At 37.0% G+C, this 23,337-nt stretch overlaps 1 protein-coding gene across 1 annotated transcript in view; it reads left to right on the top strand.

Moving 5' to 3' along the window:
- Positions 1 to 23,337, top strand: part of NCAM2 (neural cell adhesion molecule 2) — a 576,480-nt gene that overhangs the window by 338,618 nt on the left and 214,525 nt on the right. The window contains exon 6 of the mRNA XM_062180124.1: positions 13,468 to 13,585. Within this exon, the coding sequence (XP_062036108.1) occupies positions 13,468 to 13,585 (118 nt within the window). The remainder of the gene's footprint in view (positions 1 to 13,467; positions 13,586 to 23,337) is intronic.

Raw genomic sequence — 23,337 nt, 5'->3', positions numbered from 1 at the left:
TATTTATACTTTTGCCAAACTGATGATTAAGAATGTTATATTCCTATGGTTTTAATTACCTATGATTATTTGAAATTACTGTATATCAGTGAAAAGGTCATTTTCCATTCAATTACTGTATATAGCTGTTGTTGTTGTATATATTCCCATTAGAGTCTTTTTGCTTTTTACTTGTTAAACTTATTCTGTGAAAATAAGCAAATAAATAAATCTTCTTTTTAGGAAATAAGTAAATAAATATGTAAGAAAGTAAATAAATAAATAAATTGGGATTTCGTATAAAATGTCAACTTATTAGTTCGTTATAAATGATAACTTTGCTTATCTTAATAGCACGTTTATGAAAAACAAGTGAATTTTGAAACAAGACAATATTGGAAGACTAATATTTTTCTGCAATTTTTGCAACATCTTTAATGTGTGCCTTAATAGAAGACAAGTAGATTTTTGAACCTTAGAAAAGGATTCTTTCAAAATCAGAGTACGCTTGAACTTTTTTCTCCTTTAACACTATCCAATATATGACTTTTGCTGGAAAATACTTCATAAAATCCATCTGCACAGATTTGTGATTGGAAAGGGTAGTACCCTAGTTCCTATGAAAGGCTATTGGAGACCTCGAAATTTCCTGTAACTCTGTGAAAACCCCTGCTGTTGAATAATGTTAACCATAGTATATAATCTGGAAAGCAAAAGAATTGTTATTCTTTTTTAATTTAAGATTTATTTATTTATTTATTTGAAAGAGTTACACAGAGAGAGGAGAGGCAGAGAGAGACAGAGGTCTTCCATCTGATGGTTCACTCTGCCACTGGCCGCAATGGCTGGAGTTGTGCCGATCTGAAGCCAGGAGCCAGGAGCCTCCTCCTGGTCTCCCATGCAGGTGGAGGTGCCCCAGGACTTAGGCCATCTTCTACTGCTTTCCCAGGCCATAGCAGAGAGATGGATCAGAAGTGGAAAAGCCGGATCTCGAACTGGCATCCATATGGGATGCCTGCGCTTCAGGCCAGGATGTTAACCAGGTGCGCCACAGCACCAGCCACAAGAATTGTTGTTCTTAATGGTGGAAAAATTTTCATAGAGTCAAGCAATTTTCAGTCTTGCATTTATGTTTTTATCGATTGCTATGTAAGTTAAATTTGGCTTCTTAGTTATATTCTTATTGTTGAAGCAAAAGAAACTTCAGTGTACACTGTAATGCTGTAGACAGCCAATTATAAAGCAGCTTTCATCTATTGTATAGAGATTCTTTATCTTAGTTTTTAGTGGTTTATTACCTCCTTGATTCATTTATATTTTGCTGGTTTTAAATTTAATTCTATTGAGGATAATTTGAAATGCATGGTTTAATCTTCTTCGATTAGTATTATATATTCATTTGCCTTTTGACCTATACATTCCTCTTTTGAATAATTAAATACAGATTTTACTGCAGTAGATAGATGTTATGATAGATCTATCTCTGGCCACATTTGCTGAGGTGACTGATGCATGCCAAATAGTGTTATGTGCAGTGTGAACATGAGTAAGGATGTTTTCATATGGTCATTATTATATACCTTACATACATTATTGATTTGAGAAAAACACAAAATAGTTCAAGCCATGTTTTGTAAAATAGAAGGAAGTATAAAATGTAGATTAATATTTGCTAAATAAATGTAAGTAATTAATGTAGGTAACAAGGAAAGCAGGAAGGCAAAGAATTATCAATGTTTGTCTTCTTTTTTCAAATTGGTTTTGAACCTATGAATCTGATTGATTTTAAAAATCAAATTAAAAGAAGAGCATAACAGTTTCATTTGGTAATGATTTTGAAAATGATTTTGAAAGGATAATTTATAGTTAACCTTTTCAGATTTTTTTTGGTTAATGTCCACTGAAGGTAGGACGTATTTGGTTAAATTGCCAGATTTTCTCATCTTAGGGTTCACTAGTAATAGGATATAAATTTAGTTAACAGAAACATTACCTTGAGTATATTTTTGACACCAATACAATGAGCCAACTTTATCTGTACTATCTTGTAGTCTTTTTGAAATAATTTTTATTTATATAAGGTGCATAAATTTTACATATATCATATATATATGTATATATATATATATATTTAGGAGAATAGTGATACCTCCCACCTACCCTCCTTCTTTCCCATGCTCCCTTCTCCTTCCTGTCTTTTTTTTTCTTTTAATTTTTACAATGACATACTTTTGGCTTGTTTTGTAATCATAAGATTAATTCTCTACTAAGAATTCAACCATAAACCAAAAATATTTTCCACAATAGAAGAGATAAGGGTTGTAAACAGTAACCAGTTCTCAAAATGTCAATTTTACTAATTTACATTAACTTTATGTACTTTATTAGTTACTACAGGTCAGGGAAAATATGATATTTGTCTTTTGGGGACTAGATTATTTCACTAAGGATAATGATTTCAACTTACATCTATTTTGTTGTGAAATACACAATTTTATTTATTTTTACAGCTGAACACTATTCCATAGTGTATATAAACCACATTTTCTTCATCCAGTCATTGGTTGATGGGCATCTAGATTGATTTCATATCTTAGCTGCTTTAAAATGAGCTGCTATAATCATGGGGACACAAATAACTCTTTCATTTCCCTTGGGAAAATTCCCAGAATGGGATAGCTGAGTCATATGGTAACTCTACATTCAGCTTTCTGAGGATCTATACACTGTCTTCCTTAATGGCTGTGTTAGTTTTCAGTCCCACCAACAGTGAACTGGGGAACAATTTCCCACAGTTCCTCTCCAGTATTTATTGTGTTTTGATTTCTTTATGAGAGTCATTATAATTAGGGGAGGTAAAAACACAATGTGGTTTTTATATGCGATTCCCTGATGGCTAGTTACTCTGAACATTTTTTTTTTTCATGCATCTGTTGGTCATTTGAATTTTATTTTTTCCCTTTTCTTAACTGGATAGTTTGTTTAGTTGTTGTTGAGTTTCTTCAGCACTTTAAAGATTCTAGATCTTTATCAGTTGCATAGTTTGCAAATATGTTCCCCCATTGTGTCAGTTGCCTCTTCACTTTAAGTGTTTCTCTTTGTTGTACAGATGCTTCTTAGCTTGATAAAATTCCATTGCATTGATTGTGTTTGCTTCTGGAGTCTTTTCCAAGAAATCTTTGCCTATGCCAATGTCTGGCAGAGCTTCTCCAAAGTTCTTCTCCTCTATTAATTTGATGGTATTAGATTGATCATAGATTTAGATCCTTGATCTCCTTTATATAAGATGTAGTGTAGGGGTCTTTTTTCATATTTCTACACGTGGAGATCCAATTTTCTCACTCTTTTGGCTGAAGAGACTATCTTTTCTCCAGGGATTTATTTTAGCTCCCTTGTCAAACATAAATTGGTTATAGATGAGTGGATTGATTTCTGAGGATTTGATAATGTTCCATTGGTGGACATGTCTATTTTTGTCAAAGTTTCAGGAAGTCTAGTTTATAACTGACATTTAATATGTCTTGAAATATGGTATTGTGATGCTCTGGCTTTGTGGATTTTTGTTTTGTCTTGCTTGGTTTTGTTTTGTTAGGCTTTGTTTTGTTTGGATGAGATTGCTTGAGTAATTCTGGGTCTCTTGTGTTTCCATATGAATTTTAGCATTTTTTTTTGTAGAGCTGAGAATGTCATTGATATTTTAAGTGGGATCACATCAAACCTGTTTATTGCTTTCAGTAGTATGGACACTTTGATGATGTTAATTTTTTTCCAATCCATTAACATGGAGTATTTTTCCATTTTTTTTTCTGTCTTCTTCTGTTTATTTCTTTAATATGTTATAATTTGGATCATAGCAATCTTTCACCTCCTTCATTAAATTTGTTCCAAGATATTTAAATTTGTGTAGCTATTATGAATAGACTAAATGTTCAAGTTCTTTCTTAGTCGTGGCCTTGTCTGTGTATAAAAAGACTATTTTTTAAAAAAAAGATTTATTTATTTATTTGAGAGACAGAGTTACAGAGAGAGCTCTTCCATCCATGGTTCACTCTACAAATGGCCACAATGGTCAGAGCTGAGCCGATCTGAGCTGGGAGTCAGCAGCTTCTTCTGAGACTCCCAAGTAGGTGCAGAAGCAAGGACTTAGGCCATTTTCCACTGCTTTCTGAGGCCATAAGCAGAGAGCGGGATTGGAAGAGGAGCAGCCTGGACACATACCGGCACACATATATGGGATGCTGGTGCCATAGTCAGAGGCTTAACCTACAATGCCACAGTGCCAATCCCATCACTATTGAATTTTCTTTGTTGATTTTATATCTTGAAACTTTACCAAACTCTCTTAAGAGTTCCACTAGTCTCTTAATGAAGTCTTTTTTGTTCCCTACATTTAAAATCATGTCATCTGCAAACAAGAGTAATTTGATTTCCTCCTTTCCAATTTGTATACCTTTGATTATTTTCCTTGCCTTGTGGCTCTGGCTAAAACTTTCAAGACTATATTAAATAGCAGTGGTGAAAGAGGGCATCCTTTTCTGGTTCAGGATCTTAGTGGAAATGCTCCCAACTTTTCCCCATTCAACAGGATGCTGGCTATGGATTTGTAGTATATTACCTTGATTGTGTTGCACAATGCTCTTTCTATTCCCAATTAAGATTTTATCATGAAAGGATGTTGTATTTTGCTTTATCTGCATCTATTAAAATAATTATATTGTTCTTATTCTTCAGTTTGCCAATGGGATATATCACATTTACTGATTTGCAAATGTTGACCCATCCCTGCATACCCAGGATAAATCCCACTTGATTCGGGTGAATTATCTTTCTGATGTGTAGTTGGGTTTTATTAACTAGTATTTTCATGAGGACTTATGCATCTGTGTTCATTAGGGATGTTGTTCTATAGTTCTTTCTTCATTGTTTCTTTTTATGATTTAGAAATTAAGATGGTGCAAGTTTCATAGGAGTCTGGGAGGATCCCCTCCCTTTCAATTATTTTGAATAGCTTGAGAAGTGGTGGAATTAGTTCTTTAGAATTCTAGTACAAGTCAGTAGTGAAGCCATCCAGACCTGGGCTTTTCTTTGTTGGGAATCTCCTTATTACTGATTAAATCTCCATCTTGGTTATTGGTCTGTTTAGGTTGTCATTGTATTCAAGTCTCAATGTTGGTAGATTGTATATGTCCAAAATCTGTTCCTTTTTCTAGGTTTTCCAATTTGTTGGCATATAACTTGTTCTGGTAGTTCCTGATGATTTTTTTATTTCTATGATATCCTGTATTCCATCTCATTTTTCAGCTTTAATTGTTTTTATTGGGTCTTCTCCCTCTTTTTTAGTTAGTTGAGCCAATGGTTTATCAAATTACTGTTTTCAATGAATCAATTTTTCATTTCACTGATTTTTTTTGTATTTTTGAGTTTCAACTTTGCATATATTTTCTTTAATTTAATTATTTCTTTCTCCAACTAATTTTTGTTTGGTTTGTTGTTGTTTTGCTAGTTTTTTAAGATGCATTGATAGCTCATTTATATGATGTCTTTCCAGTTTTGTTATGTATGCATTAACTGTTATAAATTTCTCTTTTAACACTGCTTTTGCTGTATATCACAAGTTTTGATGTGTTGTATTGTCATCTTCATTCATTTCCAGGAATTTATTAAATTCACTTTTGATTTCTTCTGTGACCCTCTGTACATTCAGGGGCATGTTGTTCAGTGTCCATGTGTTTGTTTATTTTATAGAGATTCTTAGTTTGCTAATTTCCAGCATCATTTCATTGTGGTTCGAAAGGATGCATAGCACGATTTTAATGGTTTTGAATTTGCTGAGTCTTGCTCTATAGACTAGCATATGGTCTTTCTATGCAGTTCCATGCACTTTTGAAATGAATATGCATTCTGCAACTGTGGAATGAAATGTTGTATAGATATCAGTTGGTTCCATTTGTACCATCATGTCGATTAGATCTGTAGCTTCTTTGTTGATTTTCTGTCTAGTTGATCTGCCCTTTGATGAAAGTGGGGTTTTGAAAATCCTATTATTATTGTACTAGAGTCTGTATCCCCCTTTAAACACACTCACATTTCTTTGAAATAACCAGGCATCCTATAAGGTGCATATACACTTATTAGTGTCACATATTCCTGTTTAATCTCTCAATCATTAAATGATGCTCTTCTTTATCTCTTTTAAGAGTTTTCATGTTAGTCTATTTTGTCTGATATTTAGATAGCTGCATATGCTACATCTGCTTGATTTTGCTTTTCATTAGCATAGAACATCTTTTTTCCATCCTTTCACTTTCAGTACATATGTATCTGTTGCTAAGGTATGTTTCTTAAAGGAAGCAAATAGATATGCTGTGTTTTCCAATCCATTCAGCCAGTTTGTACTTTTAACTGGAGAAATTAGACCACTTATAGTCAATGTTATTATTGATAAGTAATGAGTTGGCCCTGTGATTTTTGTGTAAATATTTCTGTTGTTTGCTTTGGATTTTCTTTGTACTTTGATTGGGAGATTTTGTGCCTTCACATTATTTCATAATTATGACTATTTTTTCTGTGGTTTTGTGTGTAGCGCATCCTTAAGCACCATTTGTAAGATTGGTCAAGTGGTGATGAATTCTTTCAATTTCTGTTTGTTATGGAAGGTCTTAAATTCACCCTAATTCTTAAAATGAGAATTTTGCAAGGTACAGTATTCTGGGTTTGAGAGATCATTGTTTTAAGACTAGGACTCTGTTTATCCACTCTTTCCTAACCTGTAGGGTTTCTGATGAGAAACCAGCTGTCAGTCTAATTGGATATCTTCTAAAGGTACCTGGTGTTTCTCTCATGCACATTTTAGAATCTATTCTTTCTATGGCAAAAAACTTCCTAATAAAAGTACAAAGGAAATCTAAAGCAAACAATAAGGATATTTACAGAAAAATGGCAGGGCCAAGTCTTTACTTATCGGTCATAACCTTGAATGTAAATTGCCTGAATTGTCCAATTTAAAAATGTAAACTTATAAACTGATGTTATCAGATAAAACCATTTTCATCATATATGTTTGATTTTTCAGTTTAATGCTCAACAGATAATTGTAGTTATATCATGTTTTACCACAACCACAAATTAGGAACAAAGTAGAAAGTGCTCACACATTTGTTAGTGTGAGAGATGATCATGGTGTATTTTCATAAAATACTAAGTTTAGCCTTAGTACAAACCGTAATACTAAGTCTCAGTAACACGTACTACAGAGGGTTACAAATCCAAAGTAGGTGAAAAGTGTGCACCACTTCTTATCCTTGTAACTTTCAGCAGTTCTGTAATATGTACACAGTGCTTTGGCATCTCAGTTACTTTTGCCTTGCTAACACAATGCAACTCCCGATCTCGCATCCTAGACCTGCCCAGCATCACCCACCCCTTTTAAGTGTTCCACATTCTGCCTTAGGAACCATGTGGGTTTTAGATTTACCTCCCATGTTTCTCAGCTAGTGAGAAACTGGAGGAGGGGCCCTTTACATAGTAGGCATAAAAGAAGCTAATTGTTGGCCGGAGCTGCGGCTCACTAGGCTAATCCTCCGCCTTGCGGCGCCGGCACACAGGGTTCTAGTCCCAGTCGGGGCACCGATCCTGTCCCAGTTGCCCCTCTTCCAGGCCAGCTCTCTGCTGTGGCCAGGGAGTGCAGTGGAGGATGGCCCGAGCCCTTGGGCCCTGCACCCCATGGGAGTATAGGATAAGCACCTGGCTCCTGCCATCGGATCAGCGCGTTGCGCCGGCCGCAGCGCACTACCGTGGCGGCCATTGGAGGGTGAACCAACGGCAAAAGGAAGACTTTTCTCTCTGTCTCTCTCTCACTATCCACTCTGCCTGTCAAAAAAAAAAAAAAAAAAAAAAAGACGCTAATTGTTTGAGTGTGGTGTCTGCTTCCACCAGCTGGACATTGCTCTTGAGAACGAGTATCAATAATCACCTTGCTTTCTAGTTCATGTTTCTGAGTCCATCTTTTGGTGGGTAGGTGGTCTCAGGTAGGCTTATTTCCCACATTAGTAATTCTTAATCAAGTACATAAAGAAGTATTGATTAGACTTTGAAGCAAGGCAGACATAGTAAATAAGCTGACACAACTCAACTCCATTTATTTAAAAAGAGCTGGATGGGGACACCTTTGGGTCTAGTTAAAGTGTAAGTTGACACCCACATCCCATATTGGAGTGCCTGGATTTAGGTACTACTTCCAGTCCTGATGCCAGCTTCCTGCTAATGCATAACCTGAAAGGCAGCAGTACACAGATCAAGAGACTGGAATCTGTAGGATGCACAATTTAATCTTTAGACCTTATAAAAGAGATGGCTAACATTTTTCTGTAATAGCATAGCCAAAATAAGAACTTAAATAATAATCTCATAGCTAGATTCACTTCGCCATCAGCGAAGTATACAGTAAGTAGAAAAAACCTCCCTTTCAGACCAAAGTGAAAGAAAGTTTTAAAGTGAGAATATAATTTTCCTCATGGGCATTATCTACCTTAGAAAAACTACTACAGAACATACCTGTGACTATAGACTTGTAGTTCAGGCCACCGAAGATTAGACATAGGACTTGGGCACTCCCTTGACTTGCATCCTCTGGTCTGCTTTAACACAAACCAGGAGGAAAAGAAAGCTAGGCATCAGAAGCAATGGATGGCAGGCCTATTACTGGCTGATCTGTACAGTGATCTGCCCTCAAGGAGACCCAACAGGCCAGTCCACTGCAGTGGCTTTCAATGTGGTAAGCCTGGGCTTCAGCAGAAGTCAGCTTGTGAAGAGCCCTGGCAGCTCTGCCAAGAGTTGGATCACTGGAAATGGACCTGCCCTGGAGTCGAAGGATGCCCAGGTCAGAGCCACAGATCTTATTGGCTCTAAGCTGAAAAGCCCTTCACTCAGCCCAACTTCCAAAGTGACCACTGCAGCTGAGGGTATGGTCAAGTAGGGTCAGGAACATTCGAGGCAGAACTGTAAATTTCTTGTTAGAGATGCCACCTGCCTTTACCTGGCCAGCTCTCCTCCCAGGCCAGCCAAGTAATGAAAGTCAACAGAGTGCCTTCCCCTAGGAGGTTCACACCTCCCTTAGGATATACCCCATGTGAAGAGATAGATAGGTCTGGGCCTTTTAACTTACAAGGCCTAAAGCCCACCAGATTATTATCAAGCCCCTTCTATCAGGTTCTATTTGCCTCTCAATCAGAAAACTTAATTGTAGCTTAGACAGCACCTTTCTTAGCTCCTCTAATAATGACTCTGTCCTTTGTCTAGACCCTGTCTAGCACACTTGGGCCTCATTCCTTCATAATAATAACCTCTACTCTACCACCAATGGCACTATTCCCAACCTGTGTGTACTGATGGTCCTCTTCCCCACTTAATGCTGTATAATTGTTCAAACCTGGTAAATGCCACTCTTAGGATCATTGGTTACTATCCTAACCCTGTCTTTTATGACCTTGTCTAAATATGATCAGAGTCGGCAAACTTGGAAGGCTTCCATAGCCTTGGCAACTCATGACAACAGCCTAGGGTGGTTACTGGCGCCATAAACTAGAGTGTCAATTTGTTGGGTCAACAACAAGAGCCACTGTGCACTTGCTCCTCATGTGGAATCTCTGTCCTTAATGTGCTGTACATTTTGATTTAATGCTATAACTAGTACTCAAACAGTATGTTTCACTTTGTGTTTCTATGTGGGTGCAAACTGTTGAAATCTTTATACTAAATTGATCTTCTGTATATAAAGAGAATTGAAAATGAACCTTGATGTGAATGGAAGGGGAGAGGGAGTGGGAGAGGGGAGGGTTGTGGGTGGCAGGGAAGTCATGGGAGGGGGAAGCCATTGTAATCCATAAGCTGTACACTGGAAATTTATATTCATTAAATAAAAGTTAAAAAAAATTTTTCTATGAAAAAAAAAGAATTATTTCAACTATGAAAATGATCTATTGCAACTAGAGCTGATAATAATGAAAATTTAAAGATTTGGAGCATATGATGTTTCGAGCAGTGGCAAAGAACAAGATGACAACATACAAATAAAACAAAGAAGAGATCAACACAGATATGACCTAATTGATGCCTGGAATAATCATCTGGATGTAACAATCATACAAAAAATCATGATGAGAATGCATTCTCCATAATCGAAATATCTTATTGCATAGGGAGAATCTAAATTGTATTACAGAACAAGTTATTTGTTCCAAATTGTTATAAGCACTTAAGTAACTTTAAAAACACTGAAAACGATATAAGGAATGATTCCCTATGGCCCTTATCAAATAAGTGTTCTTAGAATTAACTGAAAAATACAACTTTCTACCATCTTTTAATAATATGACTTAGCTTCACAAATGTATTTTCTCACTTATTTTACTTTTCTGTCCTTAAAACAAATATACAATGGCAGGCATTATGTTTTAATGAAGTCATGGGAAGACCTGAGGGAAGAAATTAATTTGCTTTCCATATAGACTGAGATCAATATAGAATGTTAAAACTATAAGATATTTTAGTGTTAAGTTGGCTCATTTATTTCTTTGTTCAGGGGCTGATTCCTTATGTGACTTTCTAATGGTTATACAGACTAAAAAGTAAAAATAAGGAAAGGTGAACAATAAAAAAGGAAAAAATTGAATTAAAGAAAGAAAATATTGGGATTGGAAAAACTGCTGTGATGGCCTTATAGTGTGTATATGTATTGAAGTGCTGGACTGCATTTCTTAAAAATGTACAAGTTTGAATAAATAAGATACTGTAAAGAGAAAGAAAGATATAAATATTTCCATTGCATGCATTTTCCATAAACTAATTTAAAGCCTTTATTTATTAATAAAAATGTCATATATATATATATATATATATATGTATATGTATTTAGAGAGAGAAAGAGAAAGGTCTTCTAGCTGCTGGTTCACTCCCCAAATGGCCACAAAGGCCAGAGTTGCACCGATCAGAATCCAGGAACTTCGTTTTTGTCTCTCACATGAGCCATCTTCTACTGCTTTCCCAGGCCATAGAGTGCTGGATCGGAAGTGGAACAGTGGGGCCTCAAATCAATGCCCATATGGGTTGGCACCACTGCAGGTGGTAGCTTTATCTGCTATGCCACACACTAGCTCCTGTATTTTTTGATAAAGTAATTTTATATATAAAAATAGAGCATATTTGGGGTTTATGACAGAATAAGAAATTTGAATTAAATATAATTGCTATTCCTTTTAAAATGACTTAATCCTGGGGCCAGCACCCTGGCATAGCAGGTAAAGCCGCTGCCTGAAGTGCTGGCATCCCATATGTATGCTGGTTCGAGTCCCAGCTGCTCCATTTCCAATCTCTCTCTCTGCTATGGTCTGGTAAAGGAGGAAAAGATGGCCCAAGTCTTTGGGCCAGAAAAATTTCCTGGCTTCTGGTTTAGACCAGCTCAGCTTCAGCCATTGCAGCCATTTGGGAGTGAATCAGCAGATGGGAGACCTCTCTCTCTGCCTCTGCCTCTCTGTAGCTCTGATTTTCAAAGAAATAACTAAATCTTAAAAAAAAAATCTTTAACAATTCAATAAGGAATTTAAGTAAATGAGTTAATATCCATAGACATGCTTACTGGATCGGGGCTATGGCTCAATGAATTAAGCTGCAATCTCTAGTGCCATCATCTCATATGGTTGCTGATTCAAGTCCTAGCTGCTCTGCTTCTGATCCAACTCCCTGTTAATGTGCTTGCGAAGGCAGTGGAAGATGGTCCAAGTGCTTGGGGCTTTGCAACAATATGGGAGACTCGGAAGAAGCCCCTGGCTCCTGGCTTTGGCCTAACCCAGCCCTGTTGGCCGTTGCAACCTTTTGGGTAGTGAACGGATCAACATGTCCTCTCTTCCTCTCTGTCTCTGTCTCTCACTGCCTTTCAAATAAATAAATCTTTGTTAAAAGTGCTTACTATCGTGCCAAATAGTGGTTAACATCTGACTTACTGGAGATTTCCCAAGTTTTTGATATTTTTATTCTTTAGAATAGTACTGGAAATGTTCTTCAAAGTATTTTGTGAATGTACAATATTAATATTATCCCGCTACATTACATTGAATCATATGGGTAGTACTCAATTCTTAATTCTCAGAGTTATTTTTATCATAAAACATAAACATTTACATTTTTCAATTCTCGAGTTTATCAGCCATAGATATTTCAATTTCTACCCAAGAATATTAGGATTTTTAATTTGTTTCAATTAATAGCAGTACCATAGAGAAAACTGGAGCACTTGATTCTCAGTTTGGAATTGTTTCCATTTACACAAATACTGAACTGTAGAAAATGCATTTTATAATGAAAGGGAATTAGGATACAGAAAATCAAATGGCAGTCTAGTTTAAATTCAGAGTTAATATATGAAAAATCCATGTTTTGGAAGTACTAGTAATTATTATGTTATTTATGAACAGCATGTCAGATCATGCTGCTTATATCTAAGTTCAAAAGCACAGAAACTTGATTTAGTGCATTTAATTACTAAGATATGCATCAGTCCCAATCCCCACCATCAATGGGGATAATGCAACATCAATGCTGACCTTAATACTATTTTAGCAATATTAATTATAATCACATTTCCAAATGCCTCTTGTTTTATTGCTTAGTGTACACGATATATAAATATATATACACAATTAACTTTAAGAATATTACTTTGTGATACTCAATTTGAGATTGTGAAAGCTTGCATTGAGCCACAATCTATTCTTTACACTGAAATATAGTTTATCTTATGTATGTTAGTGATTTGTTTATTGCAAACAGTGCATTTCAGTAACAGTTTCAACTTGTCCAAAATGTGCAGCATATACAGTTTTCACAAAGTAATTAGTTAGAAGTTGGGGAACCTTAATTTTGAGATTGAATTGTTCATGGAAATCTATTTTCATAGTCGCTATGACTTACGCCTTTTTTCTTCATAAAATGTTCTATAGCTGTTTGAAGAAATTAAGTGTAGTTAATCAGAGAGAACATTATGGTTTGACACTTAATTTGAAAGCCCTGTCATGAAGCAGTGAATGATGGCCTGTGGCATTACATATTGCAGTGAGAACCCAAATAGGGAATACTTTCATGCCAAAAGTGTATCTCAGTATCGATGTAAGTCAGGGTGGCATCGTCTTTCCTCTTGTCAAACATATTTCATAAAAGTATACATATTTGCTAATATGTATAGCTTATTCTAGTCTAGTTTAATGTATTAAGAAATAGTAAAATGGTGTTATAACAGAGTTATCTAATTACTGTACCCACAAGAGCAGATTAGTGGCCTTAAAGTTATTTTACTATGAAACTAAGTCAATCTCCTTCATGAAAGTGAAAAAGTAAGCTATCAGGTTTTAAATTTTTGCATTTTTACACTAAAAAAATCTAAAAATGGTGTTGGTTAAAATGTTTTCATCGCTATTGTCTCTTCTGTCTCTTCTTCAGTGCCGCCAGTGATCACAATGCCTCAGAAATCCTTTAATGCCACAGCAGACAGAGGAGAAGAGATGACATTATCTTGTAGGGCATCAGGCTCTCCGGAACCCACCATTGCTTGGTCCAGGTAGGTCAGGCACCTATGTTGCTCAGTCTTGTGTCCATAAACAAACACCTGGGATAATATTTTAGATCTTGAACATTTTGACAAGAAGCAAAGTCTTTAATGTAAAAATAATTAAAACATTTATTTGTTTAGTCAGTTACAGGAGGATGCAGAAAGAGAGAGATCTTCTATGCATTAGTTCACTCTCCAGGTGGATGGAACTGCTGGGGCTGGGCCAGGTCAAAGTCGGGAGCCAGGAGCTTATTCTGTGTCTCCCACCTGGGTGGCAGGGATCCAACCACTTGAGCTAACTTTCACATCTTTCCAGTCCATTAGCAGGGAGTTGGATAGGAAGTGGAGCAGCCAGAACGGGAAACAGTGGCCATTTGAGATGCAAGCATTGCATTAGGTGGTTTAAACTGCTGTGCCACAGTGATGGCTCTGAATAATTTTTTAAATTAAAAAAATATAAAATTTTGTTTTCAGGTAAGTTGGTTAGAAAAATTACTTAGGGGATAAATAGGATGAAATTGCCCTGATTTTCCCAGTTAAAGTCTGAACCACAATTCTTTTTTTTTTTTTAAAGGCAGAGTGGACAGTGAGAGAGAAAGAGAGAGACAGAGAGAAAGGTCTTCGTTTTTCCGTTGGTTCACACCCCCCCCCCCCCAATGGCTGCTCTGGCCTGCGCACTGCGCTGATCTGAAGCCAGGAGCCAGGTGCTTCTCCTAGTCAGGTGCTTCTCATAGTCTCCCATGCGGGTGCAGGGCCCAAGGACTTGAGCCATCCTCCTCTGCCCTCTGAGGCCACACCAGAGAGCTGGACTGGAGGAGCAACTAGGACAGAATCCAGCACCCCCAACTGAGACTAGAACCCCGGGGTGCCGCCGCCTCATGCGGAGGAGGATTAGCCTATTGAACCACGGCACTGGCCAACCACAATTCTTATTGTCCTCAACATGATGTGGTGTATGGGTAACAACAAAATGACTGATTCGGTCATTTTGTTGTTACCCATACACCACATCAGTAGACTTCCTAGTATAGCTGACTTAATTGTACAAAACCACATATTATTAAACTGTACTTGAACATTTCACTTGTTTACTATGTTACAAAAACAGAAGTAATTAGGTAGAGTTAAAAGTGCATGCACTTAATATGCACTTTAAAATGTGTCCTTTATCAAATGAATGAACTTTATATTCTAAATCTGTTCTTTGACAGTTTTCTCTCACTGCTTTTTTCTTTCAGAATTTGATTTACATTAAGATCAAGCGTGTATCGAATTTCTCTTTTCTTTTAGATTGTGACTCAATCTCCTAAAACTGGAAAATTTTTCAAATTTACAAATGTTTAGAAATATTTGTAGAATCATTTGTATGGGTATAATTCACCAAGTATATTTGTGTAGTGCATGAATAATCATAAAAATGATTAGAAAAATATACATTCTTTTTTTTATTTTTTTTTATTTTTTTATTTTTTTTTTTTTATTTTTGACAGGCAGAGTGGACAGTGAGAGAGAGACAGAGAGAAAGGTCTTCCTTTTGCCGTTGGTTCATCCTCCAATGGCCGCCGCGGTAGCATGCTGCGGCCAGCGCACCGCGCTGTTCCGATGGCAGGAGCCAGGTGCTTCTCCTGGTCTCCCCTGGGGTGCAGAGCCCAAACACTTGGGCCATCCGTCACTGCACTCCCTGGCCACAGCAGAGAGCTGGCCTGGAAGAGGGGCAACCGGGACAGGATCGGTGCCCCGACCGGGACTAGAACCCGGTGTGCCGGCGCCGGAAGGCGGAGGATTAGCCTGTTGAGCCACGGCGCCGGCCAGAAAAATATACATTCTAATATACATAAGCATCCACAGCTAAGATTACGTTTTTTAAACTATGTTGAGGACAGTACTCAAAATACAAAACTAATTTTTCAGTATATTCTATCTGACAATTTACTAAAATTATCTTTAGCTTTCCAACATTTTTTCATCTTGTTTATACATTTAATATAGCAGAAGGCTTTAAGTGACACCAAACAGGGTGTTTTAGCTGTTCTTTCAGATATAAATTCTTTTGTGCCACATTGTTGATCTCTTTCTAGGGAATTACATATCAGGTATTATGGCATTCACCCTGGTTAATGATCATATATCCCAGAGACTCCCAAATTACTAATGTAGACTCTCAACAGTATCATATCTAATTACACATCAGAAATTCACTTAGCTTACTGGTTAGGATGAACAAATATTGCTCTCAGATCTTTCTCAAATTATTTTATATTTCATGGGAAACTTACTTTGTGCTGTTTTTCTTAACATTTCACATTCATTTGAAAATTATTTTTATTGCACTTAATTGGAAATCTAATTATCACACAGACTTAATCAGATTAATTACAATTAATCAGATTCAAAGGATAACATAATGAGTAATTTAAATTTGTGATTTTTCTTGATATATTCACATGACATCAATTTCATCTCTTGTGTAGGATGAAATCGTAATTAGCTTAAAACCTAGCTGTGTTTGTGAGGATGCCCACATCCCACATCACAATGCCTAGATAAAATACTCAACTCCAGCCCTTAACTCGGCTTTCTGCCAATGGGGATCCTGGAAGGCATTAGATGATAATTAAAGTATTTGGGTCCCTGCCACTCATGTGGGAGACCTGGATTGAGTTCCCAGACTCCTGGCTTTGACACTCCCCCATCCACGGGCTGTTGTGAATGTCTAGGAAGTTATCCAGTGGATGAGATTCTGTCTGCTTGTGTCACTCAAATAAATGAAACATTTCAAAATAAATTAAACCTAAATCATTTTTCTAATCTCTGGATATAAAATCTATATGAAGAGAGTACAAGTATACGGTTATGACATTAATAGAGATAAAATTATTAATAGAGGGAAGTTTTTGCAGTTAAAAATATGTCATGATTGTGAAGTATTAGTGTTTGCACCAGGGAACATAGGTTAGTAGCCTGAAGGGAAAGAACTAAAGTAAACATGCTGCAAAGATAATACCTCCAAGTGATATGAGTGCATTCAGTTGCATTAGTCAGTTTAAGCTGCCACAAGATATGACAGCATGTGTGTAGTTGGCTAAAGCAACAGAAATTTATTTTCTCACGGTCCTGGATGCTAGAATTCCAAGAGCAGTGTGCCAGGAGAGTTGGATTCCAGTGAGGCCTCTCTTCCTTGTTTGCAGATGGCCATCTTTTCATTTTATCCTAGCGGTCCTTCCTTTGTGTGCTTGATGGAAAGAGAAATAGAGGGTTACCATACCTATGGTTTAAGGTTCACATTAATGATTTCTTTTAACCTTAACTGGAGGCATAAAGACCCTGTGTCCAGTAACAATACACTTGGGATGTAGTACTACAAGGAAAGAATGGTGTAGATGGGGATCACAATTTAGTCCATAACAATACTACAAGAAATTAGTTAAGTACCAAAAATTTGGAAATTATTAACAGACTTTTTAAAAGAGAATCAGTAAAATTTAGTGACTTTTAGAATGAACTAGGGACAAAAATAGTGACTGTCAATGTCCATTTTGTTTCAACTGCTTTTTATTTAGCTATCAAGAACAAGATATGCTTTGTTTATTGTTAGTGCAATAATTTGCTGTAGGTCATTGAGTTTCAAATGTTAACACCTGAACTCCTTGTTTTAAATCTACTTTATAATGACATATTAAACTTTATATGCATTGCTTGCATCATCACTTATTCTTTAAGAATATTTACATTCATGTTTTTGGGAGATATTGTTCTAATATTTAGTTGATCATGACTTGTTAGAAGTCATGCAATACTGGCTTTTAGGGATGAGTGTGGAGGTACTCTCTTCTCTTCTGTATTCTGATAATGCTTTAACACAACCTTCATTATTCCTTACCTAGTTATCTGCAAAAAATTTGGTGACACAAAATATTTTTATGTACAATGATTTAGCTACAAATTCAACTTTTTTCATAGATTAGGAATATTCGTGTTATTTCTGTTTCTTTTAGATTATTTTTACGGGCATAAACGCATTCACAGTATTCCCTTGTTACATTTTTTTTAAATTTGCATTATCTACAGTGATCTTCTCCCTTTCATCCTGATAAGCTAGCAATCATGTTACTTGTTCTACTCTATTGTTATTCTAATCAGTCTAGATGTAGGTTTATGACAATAATGTTCTCAATTAATTAGTTTTTACTTTTCATCATTTTCTCTTCATTTCCCTAGTTTTTATTTTATCAGTTTCTGGTTTTAATTTAAACCTTCATTTATTTAGAAGACAGAGCAAGAAAGAGAGACAGAGAAATACAAAAAATATACAGAGAGAAATCTTCCACTCTGCTCACCTTCCAAATCCACACAACACCCACTGAGCCAGGCTTAAGCCAGAAATACAATCCATCTGCATCTCCCACTTGGGTGACTGTGGTCTAAGTACTTGACCCATCATCTGCTGCCTTCTTAGGCACATTAGTAGGAAGCTTGATTAAGAGGAATAGCAAGAACTTAAAATGGCATGCCCATATATAATGCTGAAGTCCCAAGCAGTGGTTTAATTTTCCCTGCCATAAAACCAATCCTCTTTGATTGACTGATTGATTGATTGATTGATTGGTTTTTATTTGACAGATAGAGTTAAACAGTAAGAGAGAGAAACAGAGAGAAAGGTCTTCCTTCCATTGGTTTACTCACCAAATGGCTGCAACAGCCGGAAGCCAGGAACCAGGAGTTTCTTCCGGGTCTCCCTCTCGGGTGCAGGTGCCCAAGCACTTGGGACATCCTCCACTGCCTTCCCGGGCCACAGAAGAGAGCTGGTCTGGAAGAGGAGCAACCGGGACTAGAACCAGCACCCATATGGGATGCCGGCACTGCAGGCAGAGGATTAACCAAGTGAGCCACGGTGTCAGCCCCCATGTGCTTTATTTTTATTATTGCCTTTCTTTTGTTTATTTTATGTTTAATTTTCTCTTCCTTTTTGTTTCCTTAAGATATATACTAAGGCTGGAGCCGTGGCTCAATAGGCTAATCCTCCACTTGTGGCGGCAGCACACCGGGTTCTAGTCCCGGTCAGGGAGCCGGATTCTGTCCTGGTTGCCCCTCTTCCAGGCCAGCTCTCTGCTGTGGCCCGGGAGTGCAGTGGAGGATGGTCCAAGTCCTTGGGCCCTGCACCCCATGGGAGACCAGGAGAAGCACCTGGCTCCTGGTTTCAGATCAGCGCGATGCGCAGGCCACAGCGCGCCAGCCGCGCCGGCCATTGGAGGGTGAACCAATGGCAAAAGGAAGACCTTTCTCTCTGTCTCACTGTCCACTCTGCCTGTCCAAAAAAAAAAAAAAGATATATACTAATACTATATATTCTGCTAATTTAAGCATATTTATTGTTTTTAAACACTTTCAATTGTATTCTTTTTTTTACACTGACATATTTTCGTTTTTCCTCAATCCAAACATTTCTGAAATTCTCTTATGATATCAGTTTTGATATTGCTTGTTTAGAATATGCTAATTATTCCAAGCATTTCAAGACATTTCATATGTATTTCTGTTATTGATTTCTAACTAAAGTTAGTGCTTACCAGGGATCAGTCTTTAATGGTATCAATTAGCTGAAACATTGAGTCTCATGGACTGTACTACTCATTTTCTGTATGTACTTGAAAAAATGCAATAGGTAAAAGTGTATTCCACTATTACTACATGCAGTTACCTCTAAATATTGAACATGTCTACTTTCTTTGAAGTAATGTTCAAGCCTTGGAATCATTACTTAATTCCTAACTACAGTTCTACAACTTAATTTGTAAATGTAATTTTGCTCAATTCTCTGTTTTACTTTGTATTTTGAAGTTCTGTCACTGCACCTTTAAAATTTTTCCCACATCTGATAAGGACAAAATACTCATTTGTGAGAATAGTAAATAATTTTTTCATTAAAATCAAAAGAGTAAGTTATGAGGATACTTCAAAATATTCATGGAAAAAAGAATTAAAAGTTAAATTTATTTAGTTTAGTGAAAATTTTAGTATAACTTTTGCTATCTATATGTAAAATGAATTCTGTAAGCAATGCTATTGATCTGTTTAAGAGAAATAAGGGTATAATTTTCCAGTTCAATGATATTCAAAAGATCATGAAGGGGATTGCTGGGTCTCCTAAAGTGATAAACATTTAAGAATTGCAGAGTGGGAAGTGGGGTTGGGGCCAAGGTGTGGCCTCTGCATTACAAAATCCTAAAAAAAAAAAAAAAAAAAAAAAAAAAAAAAAAAAAAAGTTAAATTTATTTTGGTACAGCTTGTGTTTGGAAATATGTTTTTGCATAATATGCATCTTCCATGAATTTTTTGAACTTCTCTATTAGGCTGTTATAGTTAAAATTGGAATTACCTTCCATTGTTTATTCTGTTAATTTTAAAATCCTAATTCATACTTTCTTGTGCCTAGAAAGGGGAAGTAGATTGTATGTCTAAGGATAGGCTTGTGGGAGTCTTGCAATATTCCTTTGTAGTACTTTTGCAGACAGTGGTATTCCTTACAAATGGACTATGAAAAACAATAGGAGTTTCTTCTAACAAATTTGCTGAGAGAGGAGTATTAAAAATATTAATTAGGTTATTATGCTTTAATGATATTTTTAAGCTAAGCTCTTTAAGGAAACATAATCTTTACATATTGATTACCTTTAAATTTCATCAATACTCTTTTCAACAGCCAATTAAATGATTTTCCCCATGAATACTGCAAGAGTATTTCAGTCATTTTTATTTCTATTTATTTGTATATTCTCCCATTGTGGCAGAATTCTTTCCCCAAGTTATGTGCTCATGTATGACCCTCTGATTATGCCAGTGAAATTGAAAATTGTTCACAATTAGTGACCACACTCTTGGTACATTTCAGATATTGAGCAAAATATTTCACATGAGGCAGGGAAATAATTTTCTTTGTTACAATGAATCCTGAAAAAAGTTATCATCCTGATTTCATTACTGTGTGCACTTAAATTTATTTATCTGTGAATTGATTGATGGAGATGTCATATATGAATTTGAGTTTTCTTGTCTTTAAATGCAGAAGGAGGGAAAATATATATCTATAGGTGAATTGTGAATAGCAAATCATGGGAATAATGTAGGGAAAGTGTTTCTATCTGTAAGTCACAAAAATCTCTATTATTAATTTGAAATGAATAATTTTCATCAAAAAAGTTGAGAGATATATTGTAGTACTACTTGTGTGAAATCCCTATTTAAACATTATATTTAGGCAAAAAATACTGCAATATCATCTTTTTTTAAATTTTGTAAAGTTTGTAGTAGTAAAAATGCAAAAAATATAGCATATTGTATACACTTGTATTTTTTACTTTTTTTTTTTTTTTTTGTACAGGCAGAGTTAGACAGTGAGAGAGAGACAGAAAGGTCTTCCTTTCTCCGTTGGTTCACCCCTCAAGTGGCCGCTATGGCTGGTGCGTTGTGGCCGGTGCATTGCGCGATACGAAGCCAGGAGCCAGGTGCTTCCTCCTGGTCTCCCATACGGGTGCAGGGCCCAAAGACCTGGGCCATCCTCCACTGCCTTCCTGGGCCACAGCAGAGAGCTAGACTGGAAGAAGAGCAACTGGGACAGAATCAGGCACCCCAACCGGGACTAGAACCTGGAGTGTCAGCACGTAGGCAGAGGATTAGCCTATTAAGCCATGGCGCCAGCCTGTATACACTTTTTTTTTTTTTTTTAAATTGTTTTGACAGGCAGAGTTAGACAGTGAGAGAGAGACAGAGATAAAGGTCTTCCTTCCATTGGTTCATGCTCCAAATGGCCGCTATGGCCAGTGTGCTGCGGCCTGCATGCTGCACTGATCCAAAGCCAGGAGCCAGGTGCTTCCTCCTGGACTCCCATGCGGGTACAGGGCCCAAGCACTTGGGCCATCCTCCACTGCACTCCTGGGCCACAGCAGAGAGTTGGACTGGAAGAGGAGCAACCAGGACAGAATCAGGCGCCCCAACCGGCACTAGAACCCGGGGTGCCAGCACTGCAGGCTGAGGATTGGCCTAGTGAGCCACGGTGCCAGCCTGTATGCACTTTTTTTTTTGTTGTGATCTTATACAACTCGACTCTTTCCTTCATCATTCTTATGGAATTTTACACATTGTAAAATACATTTAGAGTTACCCTGAAAACTGAGAAAACAGATACCATTAAGTCAGAGAAAGATAAGGATTATCGTAGGGTACATGTTAGTGCATTCTGAAAAGTGGAGCTAGAATTCACTACAAAGATGTTTAGCATGTGAGAGAAATGTTCCATTTTGTCTAAGAAAGATATTTTGTAATCTTTCTAGATATTCCATTTTTTTCTAAATTTAAACTTTGTGTACAAGTAAATCTCACACCTAAGACATGTTCTAGGCCTGTGCCATGGCTCAACAGGCTAATCCTCTGCCTAGTGGCGCCGGCACACCGGGTTCTAGTCCCGGTCAGGGTGCTGGATTCTGTCCCGGTTGCCCCTCTTCCAGTCCAACTCTCTGCTGTGGCCCAGGAGTGCAGTGGAGGATGGCCCAAGTGCTTGGGCCCTGCACCCTCATGGGAGACCAGGAGGAAGCACCTGGCTCCTGGCTTCGGATCAGCGTGGTGCGCCGGCCGCAGTGCACCGGCCGCGGCGGCCATTGGAGGGTGAACCAACGGCAAAGGAAGACCTTTCTCTCTGTCTCTTTCTCTCTCACTGTCCACTATGCCTGTCAAAAAATAAATAAATAAATAAATAAAAAATAAAGAAAGACATGTTCTAAATTTTTCTATCAGTGGATCTTAAAACCAAATCAGTAACCCAAACCTCAAGAAAAATATGAAGAGAAACACAGAAAAAGAATCAGAGAAGGAGGAAAGGATGATGAAAAAATAGAACTAAAAAGAATATCCATGAATGTTCTGAAATTATTAAGAAAATTTTAGAAAGAGGAAACTTGTAAAAGTATTTCTTCTCATTAGTGAATTAAATCATTATATTCATAATTTATTTAACTAATTTTTTTTTACGTCTTTTCCTCATATTACTCTGATTAGCAATTCTTATATGCAATAAGCATTTCACATGGATTTTTCTTGCACATACTTTGAAAATACTTTAAAATGGCCGGTGCCGCGGCTCACTAGGCTAATCCTCAGCCTTGCGGCGCCAGCACACCAGGTCCTAGTCCCGGTCGGGGCACCGATCCTGTCCCAGTTGCCCCTCTTCCAGGCCAGCTCTCTGCTGTGGCCAAGGAGTGCAGTGGAGGATGGCCCAAGTGCTTGGGCCCTGCACCCCATGGGAGACCAGGAAAGGACCTGGCTCCTGCCATCGGATCAGCGCGGTGCGCCGGCCGCAGCACGCCGGCCGCGGCGGCCATTGGAGGGTGAACCAAAAGCAAAAAGGAAGACCTTTCTCTCTGTCTCTCTCTCTCACTGTCCACTCTGCCTGTCAAAAAAAAAATTGCAAAAAAAAAATTAAAAAAAATACTTTAAAATGGTTTCACAGAAATTATTCTAAATATGGCTCAGGAAAAGTAATAAGTATATTTTATAATTATGTGTTGATATAACAGCATATAAGCAGTATATGGATTTAAGACAGGTAAAGAAAATATTTCTCATCAATATAGTATAAATTGACAGTGTGCTTATTTTGCATGGCTAATTTTAAGATTCAATATAAATTTAAGATTTCAATATAGTTTAAATGTTATTCTTGTTTCTAAAGTAAAAACATTTTTTCTAGTGTCATTTTTAATGCTTATGCA

The sequence above is a fragment of the Lepus europaeus genome, chromosome 2, assembly GCF_033115175.1.
Source record: "Lepus europaeus isolate LE1 chromosome 2, mLepTim1.pri, whole genome shotgun sequence".
Taxonomy (NCBI): domain Eukaryota; kingdom Metazoa; phylum Chordata; class Mammalia; order Lagomorpha; family Leporidae; genus Lepus; species Lepus europaeus.
Note: the sequence above shows the minus strand (reverse complement) of the source record. Positions and strands in the feature narration are given on the sequence as shown.